Here is a 20,599-nt window from a genome sequence, read left to right on the forward strand (position 1 = left end):
ATTAAATTGACAACCCAACTGCCCTCTTAGGTGGGTGTAAAAGATCCCAAGGCAGCATTTAAGGAAATGATTCTTTTGATGTGCCGGCCAAAATTCCTCCCTTCATTTACACCGTTAATAAAGATTACCTGGTTCTCTTTTGCTGTTCATTGGAATTTGCCAATCGCAAATTGGCTGTTGTGTTTCTCTCCAGAAAACCAGCGTTTGCGATTTAAAAGTAATTTGTTGACTGAGAATATGAGCGGTGTTTATTAATTTATTTATTATTTATTATTTAAATAATTTATTAATTATTAAAAGATCTGTTTGATCTTTCTTTTCATCCTCTTCCCACCATGGCTTAAGTGATGCAGCAAAACAGTTTGATACTTTAAAGCTTTAATAGTTAAACACCTGAAAATTGCAGGCTTATGCGGTATGGCTTTAAGAGTCTAAGTTCTGGTACAGATCTATCTCCAGGGGAGTTTTAATACAGCAGCTCTCAGCCAATCATCATGAAAGTATGCTCCGCCATCCCCTCCCTGTCACCCACCTCCTTCCCCCTCACCCACCTACCACACACTCTCCATCAGCACCACGTGGGGTACAGTTTTTACTCCCTCCCTCTCTGTGGCTTTATTTCATGAGAAAGTAATTGGAAAGTAGCGAAATGATTGAGTCATTGAGAGGTAGACTCTGAAAGAGAGTGAGATACCAAAGAGGAGAGAGAGAAACAGGAGACAACGGGGCAGAAAAAGAACAAGGGAAAAGAGAGAGAGGAAACCGAACGTGAAAGTGAGTGCAATCGGTTCACTCAGACTGGGGTTTAATGTTGAGTGCTGCAGTTTTACGGTTCAGGGTTTAGATAAAGTGGGTTCCCCCCAGCCCCGGGGCTGCGCCTTGCGATCTCCGCTCAGCCCAGCTCATTGAGTAGCTCTCGGGACCGGGACAGACTTGGAGCTCGCTCCCGGGTCAAAGCGGGGTGGCATTCGGAGGTCCTGCCAGATTCATCTGTGATTTCTGTTCGTTTTTAATTGTATGTTGAGTTACGAATCCCGTCTCTGTCCTCAGGCTGGGATCGGTCTGATAGACGAATTTGCAAGACATAACTCGAATTAAACTGGGACTGGAGGTTGTTCTCGACTCAGCCGGGACTGGAAACTGAGCTAAACCCAACACTGAAACCTTACATTTAATTCGCCCAGACTGGAAACTGACCGAGGGCAGAATGCGGTTCCTGTTTTGTCTGGTTTTCATCTCCCAGGTAAGTAAGACTGTGTTAGACGGGTCACAGTAAATTTTCATTTTAATATTTTACGTAAGAGTTTAATGTCTATATTTTAATCTGTTCCAAAATCCAGGATATCACGCGTGTATTAATAACTTGCATTTATTAGCGCCTGTCGCAACCACTGGACCTCCAAAGCCCTTTAATAGTCACTGATGTACTTTTGAAGTGGACTTTCAGTTCTAATGTGGCAGCCAATTTGTGCGCAGCAAGATCCCACAAACAGCACTGAGAAAATGGACCAGTTCATCTGCTTTTGGGTGTTGGTTGAGGGATGAATGTTGACCCAAGATACTAGGGAGACACTAGGCAGAAAACGAAGGGAAGTCTGGTTAGCGACACTGTGCTGTGAGAGGCTGAATGGAAGCTGAGGAAGGGCATCTGACCTGCACCCGGTGCTCTGCACTTTACCAGAATATTTTGTTGGAGAGTTTCTATAGGCGTCTTGTGCTGTGATTGCGCCTGAGCTAGATGCCAGGTTCCATTCAAGTTTGCTGACTCGACCAGGGAGTTAGTAAACATTTTCTTTAATTCACTGCAAGGATGAATTAATTTTGCTGAGAAGGGCAGTGATGGGCCTTGAACTGTTGGTAGCGGGTTTCATACAACTGAGTGGCTTGCTGAGAGACCACAGAGGGCAGTCAAGAGTTAACTGTGCTGGTGGGGGACTGGAGTCACATATGGGCCAGAGGAGGCAGGGACAACAGCTTTCCTTTTATAAGAGACATTATAGAACCAATTGGGTATTTACAACAATCTGACAACTTTATAGTCACTTTTACTGATGCCAGCTGTTTATTTAAACTCAAATTCTCAACTGCCATGGCAAGGTTCAAATTTGTATTCTCTGAATTAGTACTAGTCCAGGCCTCTGGAGTGTGGGGGAGAATTGTCTTGCTCACGGTTTCTTGACTCCCTCCATTGGCAAGTACAAGCCTGTATGTATCATGTGAGGAGAGGATCTGGCTCATTTATGGTGGCTTCTGTGGTCAAACAGCTTGTCAGTACTTACTGTCTAGTCATGTACGGAAAGGTAGATGGCTTTATCTTGTGGAATTGTATCTCTGGAACGTGTAGACACCATTGGGGGAGAAAATTTAATGGGAAGAGCAGGGATCTAGGACGAAAAATTCTCCTTGAGAGGCCATGACTCCTTTCGGCTTGTGTAAAATGGGTTGATGATTTATTTTTCACACTAATTATTTTCAGCGTGTATTTAATTTTTTATTAATGTTTCCATAAGTGGTTGAGTTCTCCAACGGACAATGTGAGATCCCTCAGCTGCTGACAGAAATCCTTTCCTTGACTTGTCACAATGGAACACCAATGAAGTCCAAGCCCTGCTCCCAGACTTTTGTTATTATTTCCTGCTGACTGTCCCCAGGGTATGGTTCCACAGGCACCCTTTTATACCTTGACAGGGTGGCCGTTTTTCATGTGGGAGTCTAGCTGCATGTGCTATCAATTCAAGTTTGATCCCAGCCCTTACTCTACACCCACAGATTTGCATTTGTCAGCAGGCATTGACGAACAGTGATTAGGAGCAGGAATCCTTAGCTGAGTGGTGCTGAGGCTGATGATGGCTCACCCTAATGCTGAGATCTGCATCAGGATGTAGATTTGATTTGGAGACTTCTAGTCTTGTCTTTTGGTTCAGTGAGTAACATTCTTACTGCTGAGTCAGAATGTTAATACCATAAGACATAGGAGCAGAAATTAGGCCATTCGGCCCGTTGAATCTGCTCCGCCATTCAATCATGGCTGATAAGTTTCTCAACCCCATTCTCCCGCCTTCTCCCCATAACCTTTGATCCCCTTACCAATCAAGAACCTATCTATCTCGGTCTTAAATACACTCAATGACCTGGCCTCCACAGCCTTCTGTGGCAATGAATTCCATAAATTCACCATGCTCTGGCTAAAGAAGTTTCTCCTCATCTCTGTTCTAAAAGGTCTTCCCTTTATTCTGAGGCTGTGCCCTCGGGTCCTAGTCTCTCCTACTAATGGAAACATCTTCCCCACGCCCACTCTATCCAGGCCTTTTAGTATTCTGTAAGTTTAAATCAGATCCCCCCTCATCCTTCTAAACTCCATCGCGTATAGACCCAGAGTCCTCAAACGTTCCTCATATGTTAAGCCTTTCATTCCTGGGATCATTCTCGTGAACCTCGTCTGGACCCTCCCCAGGGCCAGCACATCCTTCCTGAGACACGGGGCCCAAAATTGCTCACAATATTCTAAATGTGGTCTGACCAGAGCCTTATAAAGCCTTAGCAGCTCATCCCTGCTTTTATATTCTAGTCCTCTCGAAATAAATGCCAACATTGCATTTGCCTTCCTAACTACCGACTCAACCTGCAAGTTAACCTTAAGAGAATCCTGGACTAGGACTCCCAAGTCCCTTTGCACTCCAGATTTCTGAATTCTCTCCCCATTTAGAAAATAGTCTATGCCTCTATTCTTCCTACCAAAGTGCATGACCTCACACTTGCCCACGTTGTATTCCATCTGCCACTTCTTTGCCCATTCTCTTAACCTGTCCAAATCCTTCTGCAGCCTCCCCGCCCCCTCAATATTACCTGTCCCTCCACCTGTCTTTGTATCATCTGCAAACTTAGCCAGGATGCCCTCAGTTCCTTCATCTAGATCATTAATGTATAAAGTGAAAAGTTGTGGTCCCAACACTGACCCCTGCGGAACTCCACTAGTCACCGGCCGCCATCCTGAGAAGGACCCCCTTATCCCCACTCTCTGCCTCCTGCCAGACAGCCAATCTTCTATCCATGCTAGTACCTTGCCTCTAACACCATGGACTCTTATCTTACTGAGCAGCCTCCTGTGCAGCACCTTGTCAAAGGCCTTCTGGAAGTCCAAGTAGATAACATCCATTGGCTCTCCTTTGTCTAACCTACTCGTTACCTCCTCAAAGAATTCTAATAGATTTGTCAGGCATGACCTCCCCTTGATGAAACCATGCTGACTTTGCCCTATTTTACCATGCACTTCCAAGTATTCTGAAATCTCATCCTTAATAATGGACTCTAAAATCTTACCAACGACCGATGTCAGGCTAATCGGCCTGTAATTTCCTGTCTTTTGCCTCACTCCCTTCTTAAACAGGGGGGTTACATTAGCGATTTTCCAGTCCTCTGGGACCCTCCCTGACTCCAGTGATTCCTGAAAGATCACCACTAACGCCTCCACTATTTCTTCAGCTATCTCCTTCAGAACTCTGGGGTATAATCCATCTGGTCCAGGTGATTTAATCCACCTTCAGACCTTTCAATTTTCCTAGCACCTTCTCCTTGGTAATGGCCACCATACTCACCTCTGCCCCCCGACTCTCTTGAACTTTGGGGATGTTACTCCTGTCTTCCACTGTGAAGACTGACGCAAAATACCTATTCAGTTCCTCCACCATTTCTTTATTCCCCACTACTACTTCTCCAGCGCCATTTTCCAGCGGCCCAATGTTCACTTTTGCCTGTCTCTTACCCTTTATATATCTAAAAAAACTCTTGCAATCTTCTTTTATATTATTGGCTAGTTTACCCTCATATTTAATCTTCTCCCTCCTTATTTCTTTTTTAGTTGTCCTCTGTTGGTCTTTGTAGGCTTCCCAATCCCCTGGTTTCCCATTGCTCTTCCCCGCATTGTATGCTTTCTCTTTAACTTTTATGCTGTCCCTGACTTCCCTTGTCAGCCATGGTTGCCTCGTCCTCGCTTTAGTATGCTTCTTCTTCCTAGGGATGAATTTTTGCTGTGTCTCCCAAATTACTCCCAGAAACTCCTGCCATTGCTGTTCCACTGTCTTTCCTGCTAGGCTCATCTCCCAGTCAATTCTGTTGTGGCTTCAAGTCCCACTCCAGAGACTTGAGCGTGTAACCTAGGCTGATACTTCAGTGCAATACTGAATCTTTCAGATGGGATATTAAACTGAGGCCCAGTATGCCCTTTCAGGTGGACACAAATGACCCCATGGCACTCTTCAAAGAAGTGGGGGGTTCCCCCTGGTGTCTTGGTCAACACTTATTCTTCAACCACCGCCAATAAAACAGATTATCTTGCCATTTGTCTCCTTTCTGTTTGTGGGAGCTTACTGTATACAAATTGCCTGCTGTTTCCTACAGTACAAGAGTGACTTCCCTGCAAAGTATTCCATTGGCTATAAAGCATTTTGGGATGTCCTGAGGTTATGAAGGATGCTATGTAAATGCACGTCTTAACTTTCCACTGGCCAGAGAAAAAGCAAGACATGCTCTGATTGCAGGGTTCTCAAGCAGAGTTTAATCAAGATGATGTTTGAGTGAAATGAATTGGTTCAAGTGATGGGGGTGAAATTTAGTTTTTGCCAATAGCTTGAAAGAAACTCCTAGTGAATGTGGGAAGTTCAATTTACCTTACAGTTGAAAACCAGTTTCATCTTCTGCATCAAGTTCACTCTGAGTTATTGCATTTGCCAATTAGTTCCACTCGCTCAATCTTTCCTCATTTCCATCGCCTCCTGCAATTTCTCCCTTTCAAGAAAGTATCCAATTCCCTTAAGTTAGTGTTGAAGCTGCTCCTACCACAGTGCATTCCAGAGCATAACAGTTCATTGCAGGAGCTTAGCATTTTGTTTGTGATGGTGAGATGAGATTTTTATGCAATCCTGCTCCTAATTTTGATTGTGGTTCCCCCTCTCCATATACCTGGGCCTGGACGACTTTCCAGTGAAGTCACTAGAAAGGGATCAGAAGTGCAAGACTTCCCTGACCTTTTGCCTCCTCCTCTTTTCCCCCTGCAAGCCTGAAGGCACTGAGGTCAGTGGTTGTGATCCAATTGCTTGTCTTGCTTAAGATCAGCTAACTGATACCAGACTGGGCAACCAACGCTCGGAGCTTCCTATTCAGTTTGGCTCAGCATAACATCAGATGGAGCCTTTGCCCATGGATGAATCTGGATTACAAAGCAGCTTTAATCTGCAATATGCCTGGTGTCATTTTTCATGCCTGAAGGCCAGGAGTGTTCCACCTCTTCACAGCTGTGCAGCTGAAGCCCATGTAAATCAAGAATTTCAAGACCACCATTTTTCAGAGCCATGTCTGACGTTTTGATTAACAGAATGTGTGCTGTGTTGACACTTAATATTATTCTGTACTGTAGCAGAGCTCCAGTAAAAGGGTCATATTAGTTTCTGTATAAACACTTGCAGCTTTACCACCCCCCTCACCCACCCCCTTACCCCTACTAGATAATTCTTATTGTTCATCCTTGGGATTTCCAAGTTGCCCTTGAGGTGGTGGTGGATTTTCCTGAACCGCTGGATTGTGGTGTTTTTATACAACAGAGTGACTTGCTAGGCCACTTCAGAGGGCAGTTAGATGTTAGCCAGATTAGTGTGAAGCTTCAGTCATGTATAGGCCAGACAAAGTAAGGACAGCAAATTTCTTTTTCTTGAAGGATATTCGTGAAACCAGTTGAAATTTTATGACCATCCAACAACCTCATGAACATTTCTTTTTATTGATAACAGCTTTTTATTTCTAGATTTTTAAAAAAACTGAATCCAAATTCTCAAACTGCCACAGGGGGATTTGAATTTAGAATCTCTCTGGATTATTAATTCAGGCTTCTTAATATACCCCAGAATGCCCCAGTTAGTGTGGCAGTGAGCTGTGCAGCTGCAGCTTTGATTGGCCGAAATCAGTTGAGCTCAGCATCCCTGTGATGCCTGTGGGCAGGGGGGTGGGGTGCGGTGGGAGGTGGGGTGGAAACGTCAAGCTGAGCCACTTCTAGAAACATAGGAACAGGAAAAGGCCATTTAGTGCTTAGGTTCACAAGGGCATCTTAACTGGTTTGTCTCAGTAATCCGTTCGTGAGGTCACAAGATAATTATGGATTAAGAAGGATATTTGACAGATTTTAACTCATTCACTTGGAGAGATTCTCCTGCAATTCCCCCATACCCCTGCCACCTCATTGTGGAGTCCAGTTATTTTTTTTAAATGATTCAAGGGCTTTTGCCTCCACTAGTCTCTGGAAGTTTATTCCACACATGGATTGCATTTTGTATGAAGAACCTCCTGACAGTCATAAAATTCCCTATTACTAGTTTGAACCTGTGTCCCCCTTCTTCTACAGTTTAATTGAAAGACATACTGTATTCTGGATATTTTTCTCATATCTCTAACAATCTTGTATCCCTCAATAAGATTGCCTCTTTCCCAGGCAAGCCTTTCCTCATAATTCAGGCCCCTAACATTGGGGACCAGCCTTGTTCATAGCTATCCTCTACATTGCCTAGAGTGCTTAAATGTCTCCCTTGTTCCTTGGTGATCAGAGCTGACCCAGTTCAATCAGTAATATTTCTAAGTAATAGTCTATTGTCCTATGTCTGAGCATTAACATGCCAAGCATTCAATGAATCATTTGGCACAAAAAGATGCCATTCAGCCCATTGTGCCTGTGCCGACTCTTTGAAAGTGCTGTCCAATTAGTCTAATTTCCCACCATTTACACATAGCTTTGCAATCTTCTTTTTCTTTTTCAACATATACCCAATTCCCTTTTGAAAATTACCATTGAATCCACTTCCATCACCCTTTCAGACATTGATTTACAGATCATAACTCGCTGTGTAAAATAAATTTGCCTCATCCCACCTCTGATTCATTTGCTATCTTTCTGAGGCCAAGGAGGATACAGCGAGGGAGCAATGGGTTACGGCACCTCATCTTCCAACTAGGCACTTTACAGCCTTCCGGACTGAATATTGAGTTCAACAACTATAGGTCATGAACTCTCTCCTCCATCCCCACCCCCTTTCCAATCTCCCTTTTTTTCCAATAATTTATATAGATTTTTCTTTTCCAAACTATTTCCATTATTTTTAAATGTATTTCCATCCATTGTTTTATCTCTACCTTTTAGCCTATTTCGATTCCTTCATCCCACCCCACCGCACCCCAACTAGGGCTATCCGTACCTTGCTCGTCCTGCTTTCTACCCTTAATGTCACCTATTAGCACATATCTTAGCTAATATTACCACCTTCAACACCTCTTTGTCCTTTTGTCTGACATCTTTTGGCAATCTCCACCTATCACTGGCCCTCTATCCAGCTCTACCTGTCCCACCCCCGCCTTAAACCAGCTTATATTTCACCTCTCTTCTATTTTTCCTTAGTTCTGTTGAAGAGTCATTCGGGCTCGAAACGTTAACTGTGTTCCTCTCCACAGATGCTGTCAGACCTGCTGAGTTTTTCCAGGTATTTTTATTTTTATTTTAGCAATGGGTCATGCTTCACTAACAGGCGCAACTTCATTTTGGGGGTGGGGGAAGGAGGGTGGGTAAACCACAGAGTGAGAGGTCCCAGTGGATACAATTTAAATGGATTGTTAAAGACCACTTGTCGACGTTTCACAATTTATTTGCACAGCTATTTTTCCCTTTTGCACCTGAGGGCATGTTGACTTTTGGCAGGCTGCAGTTTTGGAGAAGCTGCATTCTCCCCAGTACCACCACCTCTGAGTGGCCATACTTGGGAACCCAAAGAGTGCATGTGACTCTTTGACCGTAAAGGAAATCGCCCAACATCCATTTCCAAAACACACATACACATCAAGCACTTCACAGTGGAATAGGCCACAGGGATAGTGAGCAGAACAGTCGGGGTCAGAAGGAATTTCCCATAGGTGAGAGGAAGTGTGCATTTGATGTTGTGCCAATTAACAGCTTAAAAGCTTAGGATACCCTCCTGGTGGGTTAGAAGAAGCAGTATAGATAGAGATGGCCAAATGGTGTGCAGGCCATGATATTTCCTGAGATGGTGGGTGTCTGGACATAATCTGTTAGGAAAGATTTTGTTCTAGTAGATGATGTAGTGTATGTGCTGATTCCCATTTCACATCTCTTTTTATGGTGACCAGAATTATATACAGCACTCCAGGTGTGGTCTCACCAAAGTTATACTAAACTTGTATTGAACTACTTTTACTTTACAATTCTATCCCTCCAGAAAAGTGCTTGGCTTGTATTTTTATGGCCTTACTAACTTGAGTTATTCCTTTAGTGATTTCCGTATTTGTACTTCCAAGTCCTTTTGCTGCTCTACTTCAATTATTTTATTTTCTAAGTAATATCCAACCTCCTTATTTTACTTGTCAAAATGTATTACCTCACATTTATTTATGTTGAAATTCATTTGCAATCACATAGCCATTCTGCAAGTTTAATATCATCTTGTAATTTGTTGCAGTCCTCCTCAGTATTGACAATCCCTCCCAATCTGGTGTCGTCTGCAAATTTAGAAGTTGTGTTTTTGATTCAAGCCTGAATCATTAATATAAATTATGAACAACAGTGGTCCCAGTACTGATCCTTGTGGAACACCACTTCCCACCTTCTGCCACTCTGAATATAACTACCATTTACCCCTACTTTCTGCTTGCTGCCTTTAAGCCCTGACCCGGTGTTCTATGACCTTTATTCATTAGTCTAATTTGAGGCACTTTTTATTGAAGGCTTTTTGAAAATCTAGATTACCCTCATCTATTGTGTTACCTCTTCAAAAAAAATTCAATGAGGTTGATCAAGCAAGACTTTCCCTTTTGAAATCCATGCTGACTATTCTTGGAGTATTGTGTCCAATTTGTGTCTGGGCATCGCATCTTAGGAAAGATGTGAAGGTTTTAGAGAGGGTGCAGAAAAGATTTATGAGAATGATTCTAGGGATCAGGGATTTCATTTATGTGGATAGGTTGGAGAAGCTGGGGTTGATTCCTTTCCTGGAGGAGACAAGGTTGAGGGGAGATTTGATAGAGATGTTCAAAATCATGAGTCCAGAAAGAGTAGACTGAGAAAAACCTTTCCGATATGAGGGAAAGAAATCTGCATTCCTTACCTGGGCACGTCTGCATGTGAATCCAGATCCACAGCAATGTGGTTTACTCTTAACTGCCCTCTGGAAATGGCATAACAAGTCACACAGTTGTCTCAAACTGATACTGAAAAGTCAAATAAGAAAACTGGCATCGACCTAGGTGCTGGAAGCAACAAAGGCAGACCCTGCAAAATCTTTTTCATAACATGTGGGGTCTTGTGCCAAAAATGGGGGAGCTGTGCCAAAGCCTACTTGGTCACTGACTGTAATTATGATTCAATGTCCCTAACTCATCCATCACCATTCCTTGGTATGGCCTGTCCCACTGGCAGGACAGGCTCAGCAGAGGAGGCGGCACAATGGTATACATTAAGGAGGGAGTGGCCAATGTTGACTCTGGACCCCATGAAGTCTCATGGCATCAGGTCAAACATGGGCAAGAAATAACCTGCTGATTACCAGTTACCACCCTTCCTCAGCTGATGTTCTCCCCTCCACTTTGAACACCACTTGGAAGAAGCACTGAGGGTAGCAAGGGCACAGAGCGTACTCTGGGTGGGGCACTTAAGTGTTCATCACCAAGACCAAGCTGACCGAGTCTTGAAGGACCTATTTGCTAGACTGGGTCTGCGGTAGGTGGTGAGAGAAACAACAAGAGGAAAAAAAACTGCTTGACTTCGTCTTCAACAAAACTACCCGTTGCAGATGCATTTGTCCATGACTGTATTGGGTGGAGTGACCACTGTGCAGTCCCTGTGGAGACAAAGCCCATCTTCACATTGGAAACACCCTCCCATCATGTTGTGTGGCTCTACCACCGTGCTGAAAGGCATGGTTTCAGAACGGACCTAGCAGCTCAAAACTGGGCATCCATGAGGTGCTGTGGGCATTAGCAGCAGTAGAATTGTATTCATCCACAATCTGTAACCTCATTATCTCTCACTCTACCATTGAGGAGTGTAGGAGAGCATACCAAGAGCAGCACCAGGCATATCTAAAAATGAGGTGCCAGTGAAGAAACAGCATGTGCAAGCTAAACAACAGAAACAGCAGGCTACAGAGTTAAGCGATCCCACAACCAACAGATAGGATTACAGAGCTTTAATCTAATCACATTCAGTTGTGAATTATGGTGGATAAGTAAACATCTAACCGAATAGGTGGTTCCACAAATATCCCCATTCTCGATGGGGGAGCTCTGCATGTTGGTGCAAAAAACAAGGCTGAAGAATTTGCAACCATCTTCAGCCAGAAGTGTCGAGTGGATGATCCATCTTGGCCGCCTCCTGAGGTCCCCAGCATCACACATGCCAGTCTTCAGCCATTTAGATTCACTCGCGATGATGTCAAGCAACGGTTGAAGACACTGGATACAGCTAAGGCTTATGGGTCCTGAAGACTTGTGCTCCAGAACTAGCTGAGCCCCTAGCCAAACTGTTCCAGTACAGCTACAAAGCTGGCATCAACCTGAAACTGTGGATAATTGCCCAAGTATGTCCTGTCCCCAAAAACCAGAGCTAATCCAATTTAGCCAATTACCACCCCAGCAGTCTACTCTCAATCATCAAAGTGATAGAAGATGTCATTGGCAATGCTGTAAATGGCACTTACTTAGCAATAATTTGCTCAGTGATGCTGAGTTTGGGTTCCGCCAGGACGACGCAACTCCAGACCTCATTCCAGCCTTTGTCCAAACATGCAGAAAAGAGCTGAATTCAAGAGGTGAGGTGAGGGTGATTGTTTGACATCAAGTCAGCCTTTGACTGTGGCATCAAGGAACCCTAGCAAAACTGTAATCAATGGGATCAGCTTAAGGACATCACTGCACGAGTTCCTCAGTGTAATGTCCTAGACACAATGATCTTCAGTTGCTTCATCAATGGCCTTCCCCTCATCATAAGGTCAGAGTGGGGATGTTTGATGTGTTCAATACCGTTTTCTACTCATACCCCATGCAGATATGAACTGCTTCAGTAAGAATCTAACAATGTTCAGGCTTGGGATCTGTGGCAAGCAACATTCACGTCACAGAAGTGCCAGAATCTCCAACAAGAGAGATTCTAGCCAACTTCCATTACCATTCAGTGGCATTACTGTATTATCAATGAATCCCACCCCACTATTAACCTCTTGGAAGGTGCGGGGGTGGAGGGTGGAGGGGGGGGTTAGTGGTGTGAGTGGCAGGTGGCGGTGTGGCATTGATCAGCAACTTAACTGTACCATCCATATAAATACTCTGCAGAATTCCTCCTCTTGTAGCCAGTGAGCAACTCACTTCCTTACTCTGCAAAACCTATCAACCATTTACAAGGCACACGTCTGGAGTGTGACTGAATACTCTCCGCTTGCCTGAATGAGTGCAGCTCCAACAACGCCAAAAGCTCTACATCATCCAGGACACCTGCTTGATTGGCACTGCCTCCACCACTGGTGCACAGTGGCAGCTGTATGTGCCATCAAAAAGTTGCACTGTAGAAACTTTCCATGGCTTGTTCAATAGCACCTTCCAAACCCACAACCTAGAAGGACATGGGCAGCAGTCACGTGGAAAAACACCACCTGCACTCTGAATTACAAAACCTCCTAACTTGGAAATTTCACTGTCACTGGATCAAAATCCTTGAACTCCCTCCCTAACAGCACTGTGGGTGTATCTACACAACATGGACTGCAGCGGTTCAAGAAGGTGGCTCAGCCCCATCTTCTTGAGGGGAATTAGAAATAGGTAATAAATGCTGGTGATACCTGCATGCCATGAATGTATGTATAAAACAAATAAGGCTGAGAACCAGAAGACACCAATTTGAGGTAATTGCTGAAAAAACTAAGCAGCACGAGGTTAGAACCTGAAATGCACTGCTTGAAAGGGCGCTGGAGACTGATTCAATGCTGGCTTTCGAAAGAGAATAGGATAAGCAGATAAGCATGCACACAGGGAAAATTTGCAGGATTATGGAGAAAGATTGGGTCAGTGGGACTAGCTGAATTGCTCTTGCAGAGCAGTAACATGGACATGATAGACCAAGTGGCTGCCTGGAACCATTCTGTTATTCTGATTATTACATTTATATTATTATCCCTTAGTAGAGATTCCATTTTTTTTTCTACCACCGATGTTAAGCTAATCTATAGTTCCCTGGAGGTGTTCTATCTCCCTTTTTAAATATTGGTATAATGTTAGCTATCTACCAGTCTTCTGAAAATATACCTTTTGCTAACAAATTATTAAAAATGTGTAATAATGGTTCTGCTACCTTTCCCTGAAATTTAAAAAAAATATGATGTAGCCATCTGGACTATGAATTTTATCCTCTTAAATTTAATTAGTTAATATCTCACCTTTTTTAATTTTAAATGCTGTTATCTCATTTATGATCTTATTACCTGATGCAATGTCCACCTGTAGTGTTTACTTTACTTTAGTATTTACCATGGAATTATTTAATATTTGAGTATTGCTGAAAAAGGAGACATACTATTGAAGCTTTTTGTCTTTCACTCATCAGGGCAGCTGTGCAAGATAATCTAATAATAAAGGGAACAACAATTTATACTGCATGAGAAGAGAGCACTGATAGGTTTGGACTTTGCCAAGGAGAATGTAGCTGTTAACTGCTTTTGTTTCACATGCAGGCTGACTCTGGTTCATTCTCCATGGCAATGCTTTGACCAGAGAATGGCGATTTCCCCCAAGCTTTTGTTTAGTTGGAAAAGGCGTAATGTGTAGGCATGCTCCTTTAGTCTGCAAAAGACAGGATCCTGTGTGTGGCTTCTGGCATGCATAAGTGAGCCACACAGTTAGCCTGACTGATAATCTTAAATTGGTTCAGTATAATTCTTAGCAGAATCGCATCTAATGTTGGACGCTTTTGAACTTTGCAAGCACGGGCTGGTCGTGTACGGTCAGTACTTTGCCTGTTGCGAATAGCCAAAGGGACATGCTGCTTGATACGATCTGCCAGTTGTTGGGACATACGGGCTACATACTTGGCTCTGAAATGCCAGTATTGTCCATTTTGCATTTCCAAGTTCCATTCTCATCCCCTTTTATCACCATCCACGTGGATACTATTTCTGTCTAGCTGATGGTTTCTTTCTGCTGCCATTATCTATGTGGCTAATATGCCCAGCTACTCCACCCCCCTGTTTTCCCCCTCTATCTTTCCTGAATATGTTGTACCCTGCAATGTTCAATTTCAAGTCCTGATTGTTCTGTAGCTGTTACCCTGTAATCCCTACTGTGTCTGAATCTTTGTAGCATATTATTGCCTCCAGTTAACCCATTTTATTCTGAACACTGTGTGCATTGCTGTACACCTAATTTAAATTGGAAGCACTTTTCACAGAAATGGTAGTAGAATTATAGAACCGTCTCTTTGCCACAAGGTTGTGGAGCTGGGTGAATTGAAGCTCTCAAAACTGAGGTTGATGAATTTTTTTTTAGGCAAGGGTGCCAAGGGATATGGAGCAAAGACAGGAAGATGGAGGTCGGAGGTCCATTATATGGAATGGCAGAACAGGCTTGAGGACTAAACGGCCTAGTCTAGTTCCTATGTTTCATGTTGTGCTTCCTTATGTTGATATGTGTTCAGAATTTTTGGGCACGTGGGTTCCACCATGTATTGCAGATATGTAGATGTGGCTGGCTTCTTGTGCCTGTTGAAAGCTTTGCCTGTTGACAAGTTTGTTCAGTCATGATTTTGATGGAAATGACTGCCCATGACCAAATTTTAAATTTAACTGTGGGAGATGGGTGAAAGATCATCCACCTCTCATTACCTGCGTCCATATACTGTAAAAAGCCTTTTGCACCATTTCTTTGTATTAGTTGTGCCCCTAACCAGTGTGATCGCTTCACATTATTGGCCCTGTTCCCTGACAGTACAGAAAAGCATCCTCCCCGTGACCAGAATGTAGAAAGATGCTATTATAATTTTTGTACAACAGCACGTGAAAAAATTAGAACACTGGTAACTGTGTCCTCCTGCAAGTTGATGCCGCCAGTAGTGATTTACATATAAACAGGCTAATGTGGCAGAACTGTTGTAGAAAGTCAGGAAGGAGTGGCCCTGAGTGTCCCAGGATCGATGTTTGGCTCACCTGCCAATTTTAAATGAGGCACAGGCTTCAAAATTGGCAGAGACTGCCAATTCTCTCCAACAAGAGAGAATGTAACCATCGCCCCTTGATGTTCAATGGCATTACCATCACTGCATCCTCCATTATCAACATCCTGGGGGTTACCATTGACCAGAGACTGAACTGGACCAGCCATATAAATACTGTGGCTATAAGAGCAGGTCAGATGCTAGGGATCGTGTGACAAGTAACTCACCTCCTGACTCCCCAAAGCCTGTCCACCATCTACAAGGCACAAGTCAGGAGTGTGATGGAATACTCCCCACATGCCTGGATGAGTGCAGCTCCTACAACACTGAAGAAACTGGACACCGTCCAGGACAAAGCAGTCTGTTTGATTGGCACCACATCCACAAACATTCACTCCCTCCACCACTGATGCACCGTAGCAGCAGTGTGTACCATCTACAAGATGCAATGCAGGAATTCAGCAAGGCTCCTTCGACAGCACCTTCCAAACACATGACCACTACCATCTAGAAGGACAAGGGCAGCAGATAGATGGGAACAGCACAACTTGGAAGTTCCCCTCCAAGTCACTCACTGACTTTTCTTTATTCATTCATGGGATGTGGGCTTCGCTGGCTGGGCCAGCATTTATCGCCCATCCCTTGTTGCCCTTGAGAAGGTGGCGGAGAGCTGCCTTCTTGAACCGCTGCAGTCCGTGGTGTGGGTACACCCACAGTGCTGTTAGGAAGGGAGTTCCAGGATTTTGACCCAGCGACAGTGAAGAAACAGCGATATATTTCCAAGTCAGGATGGTGAGTGACTTGGAGGGGAACTTCTAGGTGGTGGTGTTCCCATCTATCTGCTGTCCTTGTCCATCTAGATGGCAATGGTCATGGGTTTGGAAGGTGCTGTGGAAGGAGCCTTGCTGAATTCCTGCAGTGCATCTGGTAGATGGTAGACACTGCTGCTACTGTGTGTCGGTGGTGGAGGGAGTGAATGTTGTGGATGTGGGGCCAATCAAGCAGGCTGCTTTGTCCTGGATGGTGTCAAGCTTCTTGAGTGTAATGGGAGCTGCACTCATCCAGGCAAGTGGTGAGTATTCCATCACACTCCTGACTTGAGCCTTGTAGATGGTGGACAGGCTTTGGGGAGTCAGGAGGTGAGTTACTCGTCGCATTATTCCTAGCCTCTGCCCTGCTCTTGTAGCCACAAAATTTGTATGGCTAGTCCAGTTCAGTTTCTGGTCAATGGTAACCCCCAGGATGTTGATAGTGGGAGATTCAGTGATGGTAATACCATTGAACATCAAGGGTTGATGGTTGGATTCTCTCTTGTTGGAGATGGCCATTGCCTGATACTTGTGCGGTGCGAATGTTACTTGCCACTTGTCAGCCCAAGCCTGGATATTGTCCTGGTCTTGCTGCATTTGGACATAGACTGCTTCAGTATCTGTGGAGTCGCGAGTGGTGCTGAACATTGTGCAATGACCAGTGAATATTCCCACTTCTGACCTTTTGTTGGAAGCAAGGTGATTGATGAAGCAGCTGAAGATGGTTGGGCTGAGGACACTACCCTGAAGAACTCCTGCAATGATGTTCTGGAGCTGAGATGACTGACCTCCAACAAGCACAACCATCTTCCTTTCTGCTAGGTATGACTCTAACCAGCAGAGTGTTTTCCCTCTGATTCCCATTGACTCCATTTTAGCTAGAGCTCCTTGATGCTACACTCTGTCAAATGCTGCCTTGATGTCAAGGGCAGTCACACTCACTTCACCTTGAGAGTTCAGCTGTTTTGTCCATGTTTGAACCAAGGCTGTAATGAGGTCAGGAGCTGAGTGGCCCTGGTGGAACCCAAACTGCGCGTCAGTGAGCAGGTTATTGCTAAGCAAGTGCTGCTTGATAGCACTGTTGATGACCCCTTACATCTCTTTTCCGATGATCGAGAGTAGACTGATGGAATGATAATTGGCCGGGTTGGATTTGTCCTGCTTTTTGTGTACAGGACATACCTGGGCAATTTTCCACATAGCCGGGTATTTGCCAGTGTTGTAGCTGTACTGGAACAGCTTGGCTAGGGGCGCGGCAAGTTCTGGAGCACCAATCTTCAGTACTATTGCCGGAATATTTTCAGGGCCCATAGCCTTTGCAGTATCCAGTGCCTTCAGCAGTTTCTTGATATCACGGAGTGAATTGAACTGGCTGAAGTCTGGCATCTGTGATGCTGGGGACCTCCAGAGGAGGCCGAGTTGGATCACCCACTCAGAACTTCTGGCTGAAGATTGTAGCAAATGCTTCAGCCTTATCTTTGGAAATATATCGCAGTTCCTTCACTGTTGCTGGATCAAAATCCTGGAACTTCCTCCCTAACAGCTCTGTGGGTGTACCTACACCACATGGACTGTAGCGGTTAAGAAGGCAGCTCACCACCACCTTCTCAAGGGCAACTAAGATGGGTCATAAATGCTGGCCCAGCCAGCAAAGCCCACATCCAGTGAGTGAATGAAAAAAAGGAACTCGCCAAGGCTCCTTAGCACCTTCCAAATCCACGACCGTTACCATCTAGAAGGACAAGGGCAGCCAGCACATGGGAACGCCACCACCTGGAACTTTTCCTCCAAGCCACTCACCATCCTGACTTGGAAATATATCGCCGCTCCTTCGCTGTCGTTGGATCAAAATCCTGGAACTCCCTCCATAACAGCACTGTGGATGTACCTACAGCTCATGGGCTGCAACAGTTCAAGAAGGCAGCTCACTGCCATCTTCTCAAGGACAATTAGGGATGGGCAACAAATGCTGGTCCAGCCAGCGGTGCCCACATCCCATGAATGAACACAAGAAGTTGGTCACCCAGAAGCCAATTAAACTGCCTCCCATGTGAAACAGAGTGTGACCAGCAGTCTTACTATTATATATGTTGTGACTCCTGCTTTTCTCAGTATCAAATGAATAATATTTTTTACCTTCAGTTAGTCAAGTGACATATTATTCTGATAAATTTGTTGTGTTATAAAGATGGGGAAGCCGTTGGCAAGACTCCAGTCCTGGCCTCAGGCTAACTTGTAGTAAATGAATCAATTGCTTTACCTGCCCAGTGCAAAACGTTTTTTTTTAAAACCACCAAGCTGAAGCTTCTCTAGAATGCTTTTAACTTTACAATCCAGTTCTAATTAAACAGAAAGTGCGAGACCATGCTTTAAAGAAATGATTCTGCAGGAGCTGGCTGAGGAATGGTCTGGCTGGCAGTATTCGGGGCCTCAAACTGAGTTCTAATTTGTCCCTTTTTAAAAGAATTCAGTCCTGGTTAATGGTAGGGGGTGGGGGAGGGAGCGTTTAACAGCCTCTCTGTCAGACACAAAATAACCTCCAGCCTGTGCCACAGATGCACCATCTGCACAGACCTTGTCTGAACTCACTTCCTCCTTAATTGCCTCTTCTGTCGGCTCCTATTGTGTGGAATTAAAGAAAAGAATCTAAATTATTTACAGTGGAGCCTCACTTCTTTGCAGGCTATGATTTGTTGGTGACTGAGAGATTCTTTTTGTGCCTGGCTTTGACGGCTGAGAACTTGTGCTAGTGTTTTCTCGCAAAATCTTCATGTGCTTCTGCGCTACATGTCCAGTGGTACCAGTTGCTGTCTCATTGTTTCGTTGTGGAGCCGAAATATTCCGGTCTCCTGGTAGGGATACTGAGCCTGTGATGTAGAACAGTGTTGAGCGGGGAGGGACGTTTGTAAAGAAGGGCTTTGAGAAGTTTTTTTTTTAAATTTGAAAGGTTCGAGGCAAGCACAGGTAGCCACATTCAGAGGATGTGTGAGGTGTGAATGCTTCTGCAGACCACGATGATCCCAGGTTCAAACTCCTTCCAACCCATTTCTCCCTGCTCAATCCCCAATTCCACCCATCACCAACTACTTTGTACAATTAGCTGATGTCAGCTGTGGTCTTGGTGTCCTTGGGTATTGGGGAAGATGAAAAGTCAACCAGAGTTTCTACTCCTAATGAGCCACCCTTTTCCTTTTTCACTTGTTCATGGGATGTGAGCATCATTGGCAAGTGTAGCATTTATTGCTCATCCTTAATTTCACTTGAGAAGGTGGTGCTAAGCTGTTGCCTTGAACTGCTGCACCCTATGTGGCGTTGGTACAAGCAGTGTGCTGTTAGGAAGGGAGTTCCAAGATTTTGACCCAGCAATGGTGATGTTCCAAGTCAGGATGGTGTGTGACTTGGAGGGGAGTTTGCATGCTGCTCTTCTCCTTCTAGGTGGTAGAAGTTGCAGGTTTGGAAGCTGCTGCTGAAGGAGACTTGGTGAGTTGCTGCTGTGCATGTTGTAGAGAGTGCATAGTGGCAGCAGTGGTGGAAGGAATGGATTTTGAGGGTGGTGGATGGGGTACCAATCAAGTGAGCTGTTTTGTCCTGGGTGGTATTGAGCTTCCTGAGTGCTGTTGGAGCTGCACTCATCCAGGCATGTGGAGGGTATTCCATCACACTCCTGACTTGTGCCTTGTAGATAGTGGACAGGCTTTGGGGAGTCAGAAGACGAGTTACCTGTCACAGGATTTCCAACCTCTGACCTGCACTTCCACAGTATTTATATGGCTGGTCCAGTTCATTTTCTGTTCAATGGTAATCTGCAGATTGCTAATGGTGGGGGAATTCAGCAGTGGTAGTGCTGTTGAACGTCAAGGGGAGATGGTTAGATTTACTTGTTGGAAATGGTCATTGCCTGGCCCAAATGTTACTTGCCACTTAATATTCCAAGCCTGATTGGTGTGGCATGGACTGCAGAGTCAGTATCTGAAGAGTTGTGTATGATACTGAACACTACAATCATCAGTGAATATCCCCACTTCTGACCTTATCATCGGGGGAAGATTATTGAAGTAGCTGAAGATGGTTGGGCTTGCACTACTCTGATAAACTCCTGCAACGGGGCTGAGATAATTGGTCTCCAACAACTACAACCATCTTTCTTTGTGCTAGGTATGACTCCAGTCAATGGAGAATTTTCTCCCTGATTCTCAGTGACTACAATTTTGCTAGGGCTTCTTAATGCCATACTCGGTCAAATTTTGCCTTGATGTTGAGGGCAATCATTCTCATCCCACCTTTTGAATTTAGCTCTTTATCCATGTTTAGACCAAGGTTGTCATGAAGTCTGGAACCAAATGGTCCTGGTGGAACCTAAACTGAGCATTAGTGAGCAGGTTATTGCTAGTAAGTGCCATTCGATTGTACTGTCAACGACAACTTCCATCACTGCTGATGATTGTGAATAGATGGGTGGTAACTGGCTGAATTGGATTTGTTCAGCTTTTTATGGACAAGATATATCTGGTCAATTTTCCACATTGTCAGGTAGATGCCTATGTTGTAGCTG

At 44.5% G+C, this 20,599-nt stretch overlaps 1 protein-coding gene across 1 annotated transcript in view; it reads left to right on the plus strand.

Moving 5' to 3' along the window:
• Positions 1-576: 576 nt before the first annotated feature.
• Positions 577-20,599, plus strand: part of nradd (neurotrophin receptor associated death domain) — a 36,337-nt gene continuing 16,314 nt past the window's right edge. Inside the window, exon 1 of the mRNA XM_078540829.1 lies at positions 577-1,243. Within this exon, the coding sequence (XP_078396955.1) occupies positions 1,208-1,243 (36 nt within the window). The 5' untranslated portion in view covers positions 577-1,207. The remainder of the gene's footprint in view (positions 1,244-20,599) is intronic.

The sequence above is a fragment of the Cetorhinus maximus genome, chromosome 4, assembly GCF_964194155.1.
Source record: "Cetorhinus maximus chromosome 4, sCetMax3.hap1.1, whole genome shotgun sequence".
NCBI lineage: Eukaryota > Metazoa > Chordata > Chondrichthyes > Lamniformes > Cetorhinidae > Cetorhinus > Cetorhinus maximus.